Consider the following 18,411-nt stretch of genomic DNA (forward strand, 5'->3'; position numbering starts at 1 on the left):
GTACAGTGAGAAAAAAAAGGTAAAATTACTAGAGCAAAAGATTAAATTTGCCATTGAAGTACAACTAGGTTCAAGCCGAAAGAATCAAATTTATTTATAAAAAAAAACTACTTGCCTACAGCTTTTAGTGTACACACATGTTAAAAAAGAAAATTTTACTCCCCCCCCCCTTTTTTTTTTAAATTTACCTACACCATATTAAATAAAAAAGAAAAACATACTATTCCATTAAAAAGTGACTCATACATTTAAAGGTGAAAATAAATTTATTGAAGTTTAATTCAGCATATTTAGTTAAAATAAAGGATAATTTTAGATAATTAACAAATTTGAGGTTCGGTGATTAGGTTAGGTGGTGGATGCATACAGATCGAAAAAAATTGTCCTATAACAACTTTAAAAAACTCACAAAGGAGTAAAATACGAAATCATACCACGTGCCTCCATGGCACAATCAAGATGTTAAATTTACATAGATGTTGGTGCTGCATAAGATCTTATAAAGCCTGTGATGGTCACATCATCCAAGAGACACTCTGGATGCTTCCGTTGATATTTTCCACTTCCTGCAAATATTCTTCTGTGCTCCCATGACATGATGTTCCATCAACTTTCTCCCGACAGAACACAAAGAGAAACGTCCGTGATTTCAGCTACAGGACAACATCAAAAGAGAGACACTCTAGACTAGATATAAAGTTGTACAAAGTGCCTGCCCTCAAAGCGGGCATCTGACTTCTTCATCGAATAATGTTTGCCCTTGGGCGACTCAGACTTTTGGCTTTAGGCTTAGGGAGGAGAGAATGGAGTACGGGGAAAGTTAGAATGATTGCGTAGCAATTTTCGGGGGTTGGCGCGCGTTAGCGAGCAGGCGGTGCAGCCCATTAGTTATAAAGAATTTCCACCAAAGTCTTAATTCCAGTTCCACCAAAACAAAGGAAGGTTTATTCAGTGTTCAACTGTCTAACGAAACGGCACACTGGTAATAATTTCGCCACATTCCTAATTTTAAGTTTGATAAAAATTTGTATATAAAGCTATATCACCTATTTGTATATAAAACTATATCACAATTTGTATATAAAGCTATATAATAATAAATTAACTTTAAACAAGAAATTATGATCCACTTTTTGCAACTTATATGTTCAAGAAAAGAACCAAATAGTAAACATTTCAAAATTTATTGATTCAACATTGCCGTTTTGCTTAGACATTAATGTATGCCTATTAGCATAGGCGTAGCGTGAAAGAAATAATTTTTTTTTTTTTTTTTTTTGGAAAGAGGGCACCAGGTTTTCTTTGAACGAGATAATTTTCTGTATACATAAATTTGGATTTTAGAATGAATAAAATGTAATAATTGAAGGGAAAAAAAGAACATTCTAAAAGTTTACTTATATAGTAAATAAAACAATTGCAATTTCAAAAAGTGATAAATTAATTTACCTGAGAATAAGGTAATCATTTAAAAAAAAATTTCGGTGCCAATGTGACTCAATGAATCACCATATTTTGAAATCTTTGTCTTTAAAATGCCAGATCGATTTTCTTCCCTTGAAATAACAAAGAAAAACGGAAGGTTGAAATTCTCTATCGAGTACAGTGGTTTCATTATGAGGACAAACATTATCGTGATATGTGTGTTCTATTATATTTATACCTCTATGTATAAGACCAGTCATTAGTTTAAAATTACGAATTGTTATCAACTCTTCAGAAAATATTAAAAGTTTCAAATATCTATTCGAAGTAAATGTTATGTCAGCGTAGGGACATTTGATCAACTTTTACTCTAGTACAAAAGTTATTTCGATAATAAGTCAAAAATAAGTTTTGACTTATTATCGCACAGAGCTGACTTAAAATATTCTCATTGATCAACGGATCATTTGTTATAATCTTTCGTGGTTTACCGCTCCGTTTAACACAAATGTGAGCTAATTCCATCAAAAAATCCTCCACACTGAGAAAATAAATATGGCCGAAACTATTAGAATACGGTAACATTTATCGTGTTTCCGGCTGTAGGGTAGCACCAAACCGCTCGGTGATTTTGACCAAACCGCTTTGGTAATTATTTTGGTAAAATGAACAATAAAATATGGTTTTGTAATATGCGATGAAATTTGATATATGTGGTAAAATTTGGTAATTTTATGATGATATCTTGAAGCATGGCATATAAGCTATTTAGTCGGTTAACGGTAAGCCGTTTATTTAGTTTTTATTATCAGAATTATAGTTTTTATTTATTATTATTTTTTTACCAGAATTACCATTACCAGCAATACGGTAATTTTACCAGAATTTCTTCTCCGGTCATAATGGTTAGTTCGCATTATGCCTGGTCTAGAAATTCGATTATCTTCTGGGCTGGGTTCAAAATTACAAAATTTTGAACATTTGTTGTCTTAAACTCAAAAATGAACTGTCCAACGCTGTAAAATATTTTGCCTAATGTTGTGAAACCTTAAACTTAATTTTTCAAACATTAGGCTTAAAGCATTTCGAGGAAATTATTTCATTTTTATTTATTATTTATAATTTTTTTTATTTTTGAAGTCGCTAGTTTTGCAGGAGTTTATATTTCTTTTATTGAGTGAGTATATCAATCGTCGAATGCAAAGGTTAATTTATGATAATTATTTTTAAACAGTTCTTATGACCTCTAAATAAATTAAATATTTTCCCTTAAAACAATTAGATACCAAGTAAAAAAAAAGAATAGAGCAAAACAATTTTAAGATTTATTAATTTAAAGACGCCGTTTCACCGAAATAAAACTTTTTTAATGATTTTCTACAATACAGTATTCACTTCTAAATTCATGGAATGTGATATCTGGCTTTTATTAAATTTTCCATCCAAAATTGCATCATTGTGAAAGAATTAAATTATTTTTAAATTTAGGATACTTGAAAACTTATTTAAAAATTTGAGGATCTATTTATTGCAACATAATAAATAAAAGAATAAAATAGTTAACATTTACAGATTCATTTATGCAAAATTGCCATTTTTCAGAAATATATTTTATTGATTTCCTATAATAACGTCTTCACATTTGATTTTATAGAATGCGATATTACTTTTTTTTATTAATCTTTCGAATAAAATTGTATAATCATGAAATAATTAAAATATTTTTAAATAAAAACTTTCGGATCTATTTTTTATTTTATTTTTTTGGAAATTATATAATGACTGAAAAAATTAAGTTATAAGCATTTTAAGATTTAGTAATTTGCAATTACCATTTTGCAGAAATATTTAACTATTTTATGGAATTCCTATAACGTAATTACATCTAAAGGGCTGAAATATTTAACTTTTTTTATTGATTTTCTGTAATGTATTTATACAAATATTGCTGAAATAGTTAGCTGGTTTATTGATTTCCTACAATTGCTTACCTATATTGATTTCTTATATATAAATTTATTGGAAGTGATATTAAATTTATACTAATTTTTCTCATATATTCCGCAAAATAATTATTTTATTTATCAATAAGTAAATTTTCTTTTTTCTTTTGCGTTTCTTTTCTTGCGTGTATGTCATCCATTTTTTTCTTCTGCGTCTCTTTTTTTTATCATTCAATAGTTTTTTTTCGAATCTTTATTCTCCGTTTAAAGGTGAATTAGAAAGTACAAAGTTCTAGATTAATGCACAATATGTATATTTTGGTGACGTCCTGTTATAACCTTTGAATTCTAATTTCTTTTCTAATGATATCAAATATATTTACAATTCCGGTCTAAAGATAGCATCCTGAAAAACTAAACTTTGCCCACTTACTATATTTAGGGATAATTATAATGATAAGGGAGTGATTTTAATAATTTCCAGATTTCAAGGGGCACTTAAGAATCTCATATAAATATGCCTGAATATTTACCTCGTTCCTTACAATCCTTGCAATCTTTTACTTCTTGCAATTCTTCATTCTTTGCAACAATACCTTTGGTAAGTTCTTACATACATTTGTTGATATTTTTTCTACCTTATTTTCATGTGTAAATTTGAATGATATTAAATACTATTAAAAATTTAATTTTTCTAAAAACTTACCGTTTTGTAGCAATTTAATTTCGATACCTAGTTTTATAATAGGGGATAAAAAATACTAATTTAAATTATTAAATATCAGTAAAATATATTTATGCATTTGTTGATAATTTCTCTTCTTTATTTAGCTAGTTATTGTGTTTATTAGGTATTGTGTGGAATTATTTAGGTAATCGTTTTGCTAGTTATTGTGTTTAATTACTGAGCTTATTATTTAGTAGCGAATTATAGTATTCATACTAAATTATATTTTATTCGAGTACATTTTTACAATAAAATAAAACTCAGATTTAATTCTGATGCAACTATATTTTAATATTCAAGTTTCAAGTTTCTCAGAATTTTGTTTTCATTTTGGGGCATTTTTTCTACGTAAAATAGCCAATCTATACATAATAATAAAAGCGGCTGTGTGTGTGTGTGTGTCTGTAATCACAATATATCGCCCCAGAAGCCTCGCCCAGGCTCGAAACTCGACACATAATTGTGTTTTGACATAATGAAGAAGTATTTTTTTTTCTTTTTCAAAAATTTGGATTAGTTTTTTAGTTATCAGTCATTTTGTAAGAAAATCTATGCTTTTTCGTCTTCAAAGAGCCATATTCAAAAAACTATTAAAAAATGCATATCTCTTATAAATGTATGCTAATGCGAACCTTACAAATGAAACATTAATTTTCGACAACTTAAACCAATAATATACGAAGGAATTAATAATTTAATTGTAAGGTTCGCATTAGTTTACATTTATCAAAGTGGATAAAACTTTAACTTTTGTACTAAAAATGTGGCAACATATTAGATACGTAAATAGAACGCTACTCTTTGATATATTTATCGCTGTTCATAATTGTTATAATAAGTTTTTCTTCTTCTTTCCACTCTCTTTTTTTTTCTTAAGCGAAGACGATAAGGGAAAATTATACTTGAGGATGCCCCTTGGCGAAATTGGTGACTTATGTTTGGCGCTATTCCTGTTTGCGCGGAACACCGTGGTAACAGAAATAACGGCCGAACCATAATGATATTTCAAAAAACATTGGAAAATTTCAACAAAACATCGGATAAAGCTTGCAATGAACCCAATATAAGCAAAATTAATAAATCCAATAAAAAGGATTTTGAATCGAAGCAAAAATTAATGGAGTAGGTGCAGAAAGAAAAGGAAAAAAACAACAACTCACTTCTTCATTAAGCTTGAATATTCTCAGATTTAGGTGCACAGAATTATCTAATAACAGTTAGATACTGTCTAAATTTATCGTGAATAGAATCTGTGTACCTCCATCGTCACATAAATTCGGCGAAATATGAATCGAAAATGGCGTTTGTGGTACCGAACTGGTGATGACATTTTTTTATAAAGTCCCTTTTTATGACTGCCCACATACCTTCGATCTTATTGACCAGAAGTAAAAGTAACCTTACCAGCCGGTATCTAACGAAGAACTAATGGACCTCTGAAATTACGTATACCGTTGAACATTATAACGCTAAAATCTAAACCGTTGAGAATCACGATTGGGTTTCAACATCGCCCAGCTTGGCGATCACAACTTGGCGAGAATCAAGGGGCACCCTCAAATATAGTCTACCTGACGTTAATTTTTGTAGCGATATAGAAATAGAAATTGATACCATAAAAAAATTATAGAGAAATAGATACCATAAAAAATTAATTCGTTTTCGTGTTCTTTTCATGTATTTAAAGCAACTTTTGTATGCTTTTACAATTTCTGAGGCCTTTTTTTAAGAAAAAAAAACAAGTCTCCACCTGATAGTTATATTATAGGCTAGGTTACCATAGCAAAGTTACATCTTCAAACATCCTCAAGAGCTATAACACATCTGCAGCAGAACTGGACATGAAGACAAAATTGCAGGACAGAAACACTTTAATTGTCCACTAATCTTCAGATTTCCTGCTATGTTTTAAAAAACTTTATTTGTGGAAACCTTTAGCGTGGCGGACAGCTGGCCGCCTTTGCGGCTAGTAGTAAATAAAGTAAACTTATATACTAAATGATTAATTAATATCAGGTAAATATTTCTAGTCAGAATTTTCCTCTCTCTGCTTAACTAACTGCGTGTAAATTTTATTTATTTATAACTTATAATTATGATAAAATAAACTTTATTCTTGACTTATTATTTTTTTGCTAATTATTGTATGCATAGTAAATTTATCCGAATATATTTTTACGATAAAATGAAACTCAGATTTAATTCTGATGCAACTATATTTTAATATTATTAAGCACTATTCAAGTTTTAATTTTCTCAGAATTTTTTATTTTATTTTGGGGTACATGTTCTTACATTAACCGATAGTAAATAAAAAAAAATAGTAAATTATTAGTCAATATCAGGAAATATTTTTTCTTCAGAATTTTTCTTTCTCTGTATAACTAACAATTGCGTGTAGATTTTATTTACTTGCAACGTATAATTATGATAAAATAAACTTAAGTTTATTATTTAATTAATATTTATATACTATTATATGTTATTCAAAGTTAGTAGTTTTTAATAAATTGTTTATTTGGAAGAAAAATATACAATTCTAAACTTCATATTTAGATCTTAATTTTATTTAGTTATTCGAAGTATTGAAATTGTAGATTGTTTTTCTAGGATTTAGTTATCTTATTTAAATAATGATGCTTTCTTTTCAGAAAACTAATTATGAAAATGAAGACTTTATTGATTCTGATTGGTTCCATTTCGGTTGTGGCTAGTAGTCCTCTTGGTAAGCTACACTCTTTTTTTTAAATAAAAATAGTAAATAGTTCTCTCTTTTTTTAAATTAAATTGTTTTAAAATTGCACGCTTATTCATTGTTCTGGTGAAATATTAAGAAATAACATTTTATTTCAGATTATAACTAATATTTTGTTAAGTAATTTTTTTTCCAAAAACGTTTTAAAAGGTTACTAATAGAGCATCAGAATTGATACAAAGTTAAATTAAAATTGGGAGATTTTTCATTTATCAAATTGTTGGTTCATTTTGGTAGAATATAGTAGTGTGACTAAGTGCATTAAGAGTGAGAAATATTTTACCTTTTATAATTGTAAGAATATTCTTTTTTCTTTATAATCTCGCATAATTACTAATTTTGTTCTTTTCTTTGTTGGGCTTGAAAATTATTCCTAATAAATTAATGAACAATTATTCCTAATAAATTAATTTTTTTCACTGAAATTTAGGAAATGCAATTGTAGGAATGCTCTTTCATTAGAATTTGATATAATTAAAACTTTTAATGTTTTTAATTTTTTATTTTTGGGTTCCAAAATTCTAAAAGTGTGCTAGTTTTACGACTTTTAAGCAAAAATATTTTCGTTATTTAGGTCGAAAGTTAAATAATTATTATTAATTAACTAATTCGCCATTATTTATAATATATAATTGTAGGGATACTTTTTCTTTATAATCTAGCATAATAATACTTTTGGATGTTCTTTATCTTTTTGTCTAGCATTCCAAATAGTTTTATGACTTTCAAACAAAAAATAATTTTCGCTATTTAGTCAAAAAATTGGACAATTATTATTAAAAAATTAGTTTTTATTCTTAAAATTTAGCTAATACAAATGTAGAAATTACACATAATCACAAATTTTTTTTTTCTGCTTTGCGTTCCAAAATCGTAATATCGTACAAGTTTTACAAACAAATAATTTTCTTTGTTTGTTTTGAAACTTGTACAATTATTATTAATAATCAATATTATTTGCTAAAATTTACTGAAAACAAGTGTAGGGATAGTCTTTATCACAACTGAAACATCTATAGATAACAAATATGGATAGCAGAATACAGTGTACAGAAATAGAATTCTTACAAACACTATTAGAATTTTCATTCTGAACTTACGGTAAAATGATAAGCAGTAGTCTGCCCATCCGATTAACCAACCATAAAGTTTATGGTAAGGAATTTTTTTTTACCTTTACAGTTTTGTAACCGTTTGCAATAGGTACGGTTTGAGAATTCAAAATGCGAATTGAAAATGATACGGTTTTGTAACCATTTACAACTAGCATAGATTCTTAACCATAAAAATTAAACGGACAATAGAGCTCTGTGGGAGCTGCGCCATTTATGGGTCCATGATAATTTCATATTCTAATAGTCCAAGGTCACAGAGGGAAGGGTGCAGGACACTGGAAACTTTTCATGTATTGATGAAAAGAAAGTCAGGAAAGAAATATTGTAATATCGACTCTCGAATTTGAAGCCCTGTTTAGCCGGTCTTTAAATTGACCGATTAGCCCTCTTAGCTACAGATGAACCTAGTTCCACAGAACAAAATGGATTTTAAGGTGGGCCTATATAGTTGGCGCTGATAGAATTCTGGTTCATCAACCGTATTAGGTGAAAAAATCAATAAACGGTTTTTCTCACACTTAACAGTTTGTGTATCATCATTTTTTATGATTATTTGACTGTTTTGGCTGAATACTGTAAACTAACAATTAAATAAACTGTTATTTGACCATTTTTGACCAAAAAAAGTCTTAGCAGTGTAATTTACGATTTTGATATCGTGTCATTGAGTGGAGACAGAGTTTCAGTCACAAATTAATTTCAGACATACATATTTCTTTTGTAGGAAGAAGCAGCTACATAGATGCTATCAAACGTTGCAATACATATGTGGATAAATTACTGGTGAACGCCACGAAAAATAATAATTTGGAATCATTTCCTATTTACGGAAGAGAACTTAACTTTAAGAAGAAAGTAGTTTTATATCCATTCAAATGCTACGCCAACTTGACAGAGGGTCACATTACAGGATTGGGCAATCTTCATCGAAAGGGCGCATGCTCCATATCGTTTCACGACAGAAGACTGAAAATTCACACAGAAATCGAAACCAAAGAAATTAGTTTCAATTTTACTGGAAAAGTTTCCGTTATCGGTTCAACCGCTGACGTCCTGATAGAGGCTGTTACCTCTCCTTTGAAAATCGAAATGGATTTCTCATTTAATGGCTCCTCAGGTGAAGCTGGCAAGTTGGACAGCTACAGGCCAACCGTCATATCTAACATGAATGTTTGGATTGATGGTCTGGGTATGCTGGAATGGATAAGGGAACCCATGGAAGAAAACGTGGAAGAGTTGTTCTTTAACTTAATTAATACACTGACACATCACCATCTGAAAGAAGCGTTTAGAGAGGATATTCAGAAGAATCCTTTTTCTATAGAAGACTTAGAAGATGTTTATGCATCTACAATTGAGCCAGTCACTGAAGACCATGGAACAACACCTCGTGGTAAGCAATCAAAATTTATTTCCATAATGTATCATTTTAAATATAGAAGTTCAAGACTTAAGAGTATCTTAACTTCCATCATGCATAAATCGATTAATTGATGACCGATACCAAAAAGAATGAATGGGGACGATGCATTAATGTTGTAAGTTCACCTGATCTAGTTTAGCCAGATAGGTGGTACACCACTTTTCTTCGTAGACGTAGCAAACTAATTTTGTGACGTAGCAAAATTAATATTAACTGATCTTATAGCCAAAATTTAAATATTAGCCTAATTCTTGCTCCGTATAAAAGAATATCCCTTACCATACGTACATAGGGACAGATATTTTTTCTTCATACAAGAACAAATAATACTTGTTACGTAACAAAATGAGTTAAAAAAAGTTTTATTGGCAATTTGAAAAAGTTTAAAAAAGTTTAATTATTGAGCAACAAGAATGAATGGGAAAAATGCATTGTTGCCATTACTTACCTAAGCTCTTTATTTCGTTATAAAACGTGCGTCTTCTTCTTATCAATAATCCTACAATCTTTGGCTTAGGATCTGAGATCCACTAATCTTATAAACTACTTTAAGTACTAAAACTTAGTACGCGTCTCGTCCATTTTCAATTTTTCCTATTGAGTTCATTTTCTATTGTAAGGTGTGTTTGCTTCTGCAAATAGTGTTTCGTTCCTAATTTTAAAAGGCTAAAAGATGTTGGCATTGTTGTCATAAACAGCACCTAATTCACCTGATCTAGTTTAACCAGATAAAAAGGATAACACTGTTCTCTACAGACGTAGAAAATTAATTTTGTGACGTAGCAAACTAATTTTGTGACGTAGCATAGTCAACTGTTAACTGATCGTATAACCAGAATTTAAATATTTGTTTTAATCTTGATCAACATAAAATATCACTTTCCATATTTGGACTGGTATTTTTTTTCTTTCATACACGAACGAGCAAACTCATTGCGTAATAGAAGCGGCTAAACTTTTCCCTCGCTAAGATGTAGTTGTTGTTGTAGTTCATTTACGTCGCACTAGAGCTGCACAATGGGCTATTGGCGACGGTCTGGGAAGCATCCCTGAGGATGATTCGAAGACACGCCATCACAATTTTGATCCTCTGCGGAGTGGAAGGCACCCCCGCTTCAGTAGCCCGACGACCTGCGCGCGAAGTCGAGCACTTTACGGTAGAACAGTTTAACGAGAACCAATACCCCGCACCCTCGGTCCCTACGAAAACTGATTCAAGTGGTCACCCACCCGCACATTGACAGCAGCCAGTGATGCTTGACTTCGGTGATCTGCTGGGAACCGTGTCTTAACGATCAGTCCACTGCGGGATTTTCCCTCGCTAAGAAGATAGAGGGAAATATTTATATTTTTCTCAATCTTGATTTTTTTTTATCATGCAGCAAAATTTTCAGCCATATTTTTCAATGTTTTTTTTCCTTCCACATAGCACTCAATAATTAATAGCCGTATTAATAGCCGTATTAATAACCTCCTTTGTAAGTATAATAGCCGTATAAAAGTTACGCGATTTACCCACGCTCCATATTTTTTTCCTTTCCTTTACCATGGTTTCAGTAAATTTTGCATTTTCCCTACAATGGTATGTGTGAATCAGAAAGTGGGATATTCTAGCGAAGATAAAGAGTAAGATTTGCTTACGATGCCTACTTCCTTTACAAGGAGCATAAAACATGAAAATTACCTTTAAATAATTTTTTTAATTTTTAAATGTAATTGGTTTTTATACTATTTAGCTTTAATAAAATCCCATTTTTTCCTGTAGGCAAAGAAGAATATACTATAGAGGATTCTAACAGTTACATCGATTCTGTTCTCACCAACCGTTTTTTGTTCGAATCGAAGTACAGCAAGTTGGATCCTCTCGTTTTGAGTAGCACTCTCTTGGAGAAAGTTTTTGTTCGAGATCCTCAAAATGAAGATGCAAATTTCCTCAAACTTGAGAAGGGTGAACTTGAACACTTGTCCAACGTGAGGAGGAATTCCGAATGCAGCATTCCCGAATTCATTGAAAGAAACATTACTTTTGAATGCCCTCTTGGATTCGACGAATTAACTCTGAAGTACCAAGCCGAAGCTCACAATGGTAGTGATGTTTATAATTTCCAGCTCATCGTTACAGTCAAACAAACGAAATTATCGTTAAAGGTTACATCTACCTTAAGTGACAATGTTCCGACAATCCTTGACTATTCAGTTGACGATGTCGGCAAAATCAGTATAACAGCTGCCATAGATATCGTGGGTGCCCAAACGAGGTCACCCTCTTCGATAGAAACTCTCTACAACAGTAAAGTCATCCTGGCGTACTTTTTCGAAGAAGTAAATAGCATTTTGAAAGGACGATTTAAAGAAGTCTTGAATTACAGCATTTATAAAACACCTTTGCATTTCTTGGACTCTTAAAATGTATCTTTTGTTAATAAGTTATTGTTCCGTTACCTAAAATGTAGGACAACTAGCTAGGTTTTTAAAAAAGGGGCTAAAGACACAAAATTTCGAAACTTTTTCAGTTTAAAATTATGTGAACATTCAATATTTATTTTATCTAGAAAACATGATCTGCCATAATTTCTATTCTTCTTTGTTACAAAAGAATTAGTTAGCAATTTTTGGCATCTGCAGAAATCTGCACAAACGAAGCAGCTGATTTGTTACAGATTTTTTTTAAGGCAACAACGTATGATTTGTTTTTATTTAATTCTTTTTTTTTTCAGAATACATTGTAAGACCAAGCGATATATTTTGAAGAATTCTTAACAAAAATGAGGAAAATACTGTATTCATTATGGGTCTCAAATTAAAGAGGGGAACAAATATCAAAACTTGCCAAATTATAAACGAGAAGGGCCAAGTTGAAAGCACCAAACCTTGTTTGCTGACTGAAGAAAGCGAAAAGGCAGTAAGCAATTACAGAATGATCTCTAAATTTCATACAAACATTCTTCACATTTCGATTGCGTTTTTGTTTTTAAATAAAATGTCTACATTTTGGACAAGTGTTCTAAAAATAGGAATGAAGAGTGATGATTTTAGGACACTCTGTATAAAAAATAATTTTGAGCGAATGGTACACAAAATTTCTTCCTCAAACTATTACAAAATTGTTTATTTTTGAAAATAATTTTTTGGGTTCTATCCGAAATTGGCAATGCTAATTTTTATTCAATTTTATTAAAATACGTGAAATATTTTGATTTAAACATTTTCCCCACATTAAGTATTTGAACAGAATAAAATTCAATACAATAAAATAAACATTTAAAAAAAGTATGTAATTGCAATGCCTTATTTTTACAGGAGAACTGCATTTGAATGTATAACTTGTAAATAATAGAAAATCTTGTATTTATTAATGGATGAAATTGTAATAAAGTGTACATAGTAAAATAATTTGTTTAGTGAATCTTTTACTTTCATGATTTACATTTTATAATAAGTACAACTAGGGTATTTTGCTTTTACTCGCTGCCACTCTCAACTATTACAACGCAACAGCAGCTTGGTAATAGGTGGGAGTAACAGGGAGTAGCTATTTGTGTTTGTAGCAGGGGAGACTTCAAAAAATATTACAAGAGGTATTTTTTTTTTTTTTTAGGATTTTTTTTCAACAATAAAAAATATTCATTAAAATATATCCAAAATCATGTACTGTGGAACTCCATTATAATGAATGGTTTACGGATCCAGCTATAAGTCAAGTATAAACAGTAGTTCACTATATCCAAATTCTTTGAAAATGACCTTTCAGCATGTGACAATAGCATTATTGTAAAAAGTTATTACGGTAGTAAGCATTTTGTTTTTAAATTAATAACCAATTAAATAGATAATACATCAAATATAAAAAAGGAAAATGAATGAAATCTGTTTTACTTTCTGGGAAAGAAATCAGTACTTTTCGATTGACCGTACTATTTGATTTTCAGAAGTGCTTACCAATTTTTGTATCAACAATTAGTTAAGAATTCAATATTTTCTGGTTCTCATTTGGAAAAAAATTTGAAAACATCCAATCAAGGGCACCGTTAGAATAATATGAAAGAGGATGCAACCCTCTAACAAACTACCCCCCCCCCCAAAAAAAAAAATTTATATATTCCGTTATTACATTTTATTTCTTATTACATATACTTTCATCTGTTAATTTTTTTCAAGATACATTTCTTTATTGTTAACAAGATATTTAAAAAAAAAAAGCACGAATTTCTTGTACTTGCAAATTTTGCCACGAGAAACTGTATTGATGGCCCTGGCATAGCTACTGACTTTGAAACACAAATAACTACAAACCGTAGTTTTGTATACTAACGTGTTTGTGCACGCTTAAGCTTATCTTTGGTATTTATTGTCTTGATGAAGTTTTACAGTTGTGAGAAGTCAGTTTGTGTTATACACCTTTGTTAAACTAAGTAACTAACAGAAAATATAATATTCTTTATATTTTATTAAATGAAATTTAAAAATATAGCTTAGATATCAGCCAAGTTTGTACATGCTCAGTGTGCATAAGAAAAGAATCAACGATGACTCAGAATTCATTGAAAAAATTATAAACAGATTTGGACAGCAAACAAGACGATTAAAATTCTTGTTTGATTCAACAATTTTTTAATTGTTATGTATCAATAATTACTTAATTATTTGTTTTTGAATAAAAATATTTTTAATAAAAAATTTTTATAACAAAATTGTTTTTCTGTGTTTCTTTGTTTTTAAAAAACGCCAGGGGGGTGCAAGTGCACCCCCTTGCACCCCACTGCCATCCCTCTTGGATAGGATATGCATTAGCTATAATTTTAGTATTTAATGCTCGAAAATCTGTCACAAATCTATATTCAACATTACTTTTTTTAACTAGCATAACAGCAGAGCTATAGGGAGAAGTTGAAGGATCTAAAATTCCGGCTTCTAACAAAATATTTAGTTGTTCATTCATTTCTTGTCTTAAATGGTATGGTACCTTATAAGGTCTCTTACGAACAGGGATATCATCCTTAAGAGGAATTTTATGCATTAAAGTAGTACAGCCGGGCTAATCTTCAACAGATTTTGCAAAAACAGCCATGTTTTCATCTAAACATTTTTAAAAGTTTTTCTTTAACTGGTTCTTCTAAATGATCAATTTTGAAATCCTGTTGGAATTCTAATTCTACCTCTTCTAAATCGCCTATTTCCTCTTCATAATTATTAAGAAGCTCCTTACTACAATCATTTGAAGAAATTGCACTGGTAAAATTAACTAAATTACAATTCTTATTTACATCTACACTAAAATTATTTGTATTCATTAACAAAACAGGAATCTTATTTTTATTTTTTAAATTTACTACTGAACGAGCAAATAAAAAAATTAAATTCTCTTGTAACAGGTTCGGCTAAGAACAAACCGGGTAGGAAATCTCTAATATTTACAAAAACAAGTTTTTGTGACTAAGGTGGTAACTGTGACTAAGGTGGTAACTGAACTTACTTAAATATCCCTTAATCTTAGATATATCTGATGTGTTTTGTTTACATTCTTCCTTATTTACATTAACCCACTCTATTTTTTCACACTTAACATATGAAACCTTCTCCCCATGATCAAGATTTGCTCTATTATCAAGAAAAAATTCATGACCCAAAATGACATCAAAATTTTTAGAAATAGTAGAAGGTGAAACCAAAAATTGTCAATTACATTTAATTTTCCCTATAGTGATTTTAAGTTTAACTTGTTTAGAAATTTTAATAGTATTACTTAAAGTCTTAAGTTCTGTATAACATGGAAAAGTCTTAACATCTTTAGGTAAAATAGATTCTTCTATTATATTTACAGAAGCACCAGAGTCACATAATGCCAAAGCATGCTAACCGAGAACCTTAATTCTTATTTTTGCAATTGCAGGGTCACATCCTAAATCTAATTTTTTAACTTTTTCCAGTCCCGCAGTGGACTGATCGTTAAGACACGGTTCCCAGCAGATCACCAAAGTCAAGCATCACTGACTGCGGCCAGTGTTCGGGTGGGTGACAACTTGGATCAGTCTGCGTAGGGACCGAGGTTGTGCGGTATTGGTCCTCGTTAAACTGTTCTACCCTAAAGTGTTCGACTTCGCGTGCAGGTCGTCGGCCTACCGAAATGGGTGTGCCATCCCCTCTGCAGAGAATCAAATTTGTGATGGCATGTCTTCGGATCATCCTCAGGGATGTTTCCCAGACCGTCGCCAATAGCCCATTGTGCAGCTCTAGTGCGACGTAAATGAACTACAACTACAACTAACTTTTTCCATTGCCTGCGAAATAAATCTATCAACAGGAGTATTAATGTCATGCTTAAAAGACATAAAGTCAAATAAAGCTTGAGACAGAGAGATGTTCTCCCCAAAAGCTTTCAAAGGGGCATTTTTTAAATCGTCATAAGTTTTAACAGATACTCTAATTTATTCACTGAGCTGTCTGACTTCATCAAATAATCTTTCCCTCAAGACAAATAATTTGTCACCTTCTGACCAGTTGAATTGAACTGCATAATCCTCCAAACGTGCCAAAAATTCTTTAATTTTCATACCGTTTTTCCCACCCCTAAAAATTGGCAAAGGCATATAAGAGAAGAAGCTGTTGAAGCCACAGGTATAATATTAGCCATTACGTTTGGAAGGCCAGGCAGATCAGTATTCTCATCAGTATTCATGATTGTAAACAATAAACATACAATACAATTAAATACAAATGAAATTAAAATAAAATTAAACTGGCATCACCTGATCACCCCTCACAAATAGAGTCACTCTTTAATAAAAATACAGCATGTGTACATTTAAATTTCTTCGTCAAGCTTTTGCAGTGACACACATACACCGAAGAGCCATTACATTATGACCACCCTGCTAATAACATGTAGGACCACCTTTAGCCCTCAAAACTGCTAGCATCCGCCATGGCATTGATTTCACAAGGTGCTGATAGGTAGTCTGCGGTACCAAGCTCTCACCAACTGGTCCTGCAATTCCCTCACATTGCTAGAGGGTAGCGTGGCAAGTAGGACCACAAATGCTCTATTGGATTAAGGTCAGGTGAATTTGGGGGCCAAGGCATGACTTGAAAGTCACTGGTAAATTCCACGACGATTCGACCCTTATGAAATGGTGCATTATCCTGTTGGTAAACACCATCCCCCGCAGGAAAAACTGTTGCCATGAATGGGTGAACCTGGTCTGCAACTATGTTCAAGTAGCTTACAGACGTCAGGGATTGTTCTATGAGGTTTATGGGTCCTAATGTGCCCCATGAAAACATTGTTCCTGGGCGAGAAACCATGGAAACCTGGGCGAGCCCATTGTTATAGATGGAGGGTGGTCATAATGTAATGACTCTTCGGTGTATATAATGATTCCGATCAGCAGCTCCTAATACTGATAGAGGTTTCCAGCATTAGGACGATCAAACAGTAAAAACAAAACAATTAAAGTATAAATTTTTTAAATAATTAAGAATGTATAATAATATTAAACATTTCTTAAATATATGATCGAATATATATGTTTCTTTACGTTCATTTAAAAAATGAAGGGCTGAGATAGCCTGCTTGGTATAATTTTCGGCTCGTGTTCGTGCGAACTGGAGCTCGAATCCCACCGGTCGTAGAATTGCCGTGTATTAAATGGTGGCTGGTGTACGTAAAATCTTTCAGGGTTACAAAGTCCTCCAAGTTTCCATAACAAATCAATACCTCTGAGGATACTGAACTGGAAGTTGATCGTTCTCTGGTTCAGGTCAAAATTACGATCTGTGTATGAATGAATGAAGCATGATTGGATCCTCCCTGTAAAACGGGCTGTGACGTGTGTGTGGCTGAATTCGTATTCTTGGACATAGATGGAGCCACTGAAAACACAAGAAACGCACATTCTGCCTTGAAAATTTGCTTGATTTTAAGCAGGCTTGCTGATTGGTAAGTAGCATAAGTAACAACAACAAAAATTGAAATGTCTACTGAACGATGGCGAAGAAGAATTGTACGAACAAAGATGCTCCCCAGTAAGGAATCAGCTAAATCATTTTGGCAAAATAAATTGCTTATCATTCGTGAATAACATTATTAATATTTTTTTATTATTATCAATTACTTTTATTCAGATTTTTATGCTTCAAAATATATCATAATAATCAATAATTTTATGCTTATTTTAGAAAATTATGAATTAATATTTCTAAATCTATGCAGCTTTCCAGAAATATTTCACTGAAACCATGTTGTATTTCTACATATATTTTTAAAAAAATAATAATAATAAGCATGCTTACAAATTCGATAATTAAAAGTCATTGTTCTAAAACGAAGTATTAATAAGTTGATTATCAAAGCATTTTAATAATTAATAAAAATTTTAAAAAAATGGAAAAGAATAACGTAAGTTAATGAAATATATATTGAATTTCAATACTTTATTTTTATATAAACGGGAAAAAAACCCACAAAGAGTAACTTATCTTAGTAGTTCTAATGCTGTAAAATAACGAGTCAAATATAGTAAAAGAAAAAGGTAGATACTAAAGTACATTTTTTTAGGAATTACAGACAAAATAGAAAAGAAAATATGTTTAATTCTTTGTAACTTTAGAAATACTTGTTCTAAAAATAAGGATAATTTGTGCCGACTTGGCGAAATAAAATAGTAAAACCCTTTTCAGGAGATACTTAAATTCCATATCTAAACAACTTTTTTTTAAACGAATGTTATTCTACACTATAAACCGACAAAAAATGTAAAGAGATGAAATTAAAAAAGGGACATGATTTACAACTTCAATATCTAGTTACCGCTTTCGAAAATAACATTTCATGCATCAACAACATCTGTACACCTGGTTCTTTTCTGAATAACAAAAACCAGTCATAAAAATATAATTCGACATTTTTTATTCCTCTTCCTTCTTCAAACACCTCCGCCCTCCGCAATAGTATTATCGAGTGTAGGGAAGGATGGGGAAGATGCTTGTAGTCCCCTGAGTCACGTGGAGCTATTTCAATGCACATT

At 31.1% G+C, this 18,411-nt stretch overlaps 1 protein-coding gene across 1 annotated transcript; it reads left to right on the plus strand.

Annotated features, from left to right (window-relative positions):
* The first annotated feature begins 3,836 nt into the window (after positions 1-3,836).
* Positions 3,837-12,778, plus strand: LOC107452842 (uncharacterized). The gene is made up of 4 exons (XM_016069458.5): positions 3,837-3,969; positions 6,747-6,820; positions 8,690-9,358; positions 11,154-12,778. The coding sequence occupies exons 2-4, from the start codon at positions 6,757-6,759 to the stop codon at positions 11,792-11,794; spliced, it is 1,374 nt and encodes a 457-aa protein (XP_015924944.2). The 5' UTR covers positions 3,837-3,969; positions 6,747-6,756; the 3' UTR covers positions 11,795-12,778.
* The last annotated feature ends 5,633 nt before the right edge of the window (positions 12,779-18,411 follow it).

Source organism: Parasteatoda tepidariorum, chromosome 5 (genome assembly GCF_982258835.1).
Source record: "Parasteatoda tepidariorum strain Cologne lab strain chromosome 5, Ptep-v5.0, whole genome shotgun sequence".
In the NCBI taxonomy this organism is placed as follows: domain Eukaryota; kingdom Metazoa; phylum Arthropoda; class Arachnida; order Araneae; family Theridiidae; genus Parasteatoda; species Parasteatoda tepidariorum.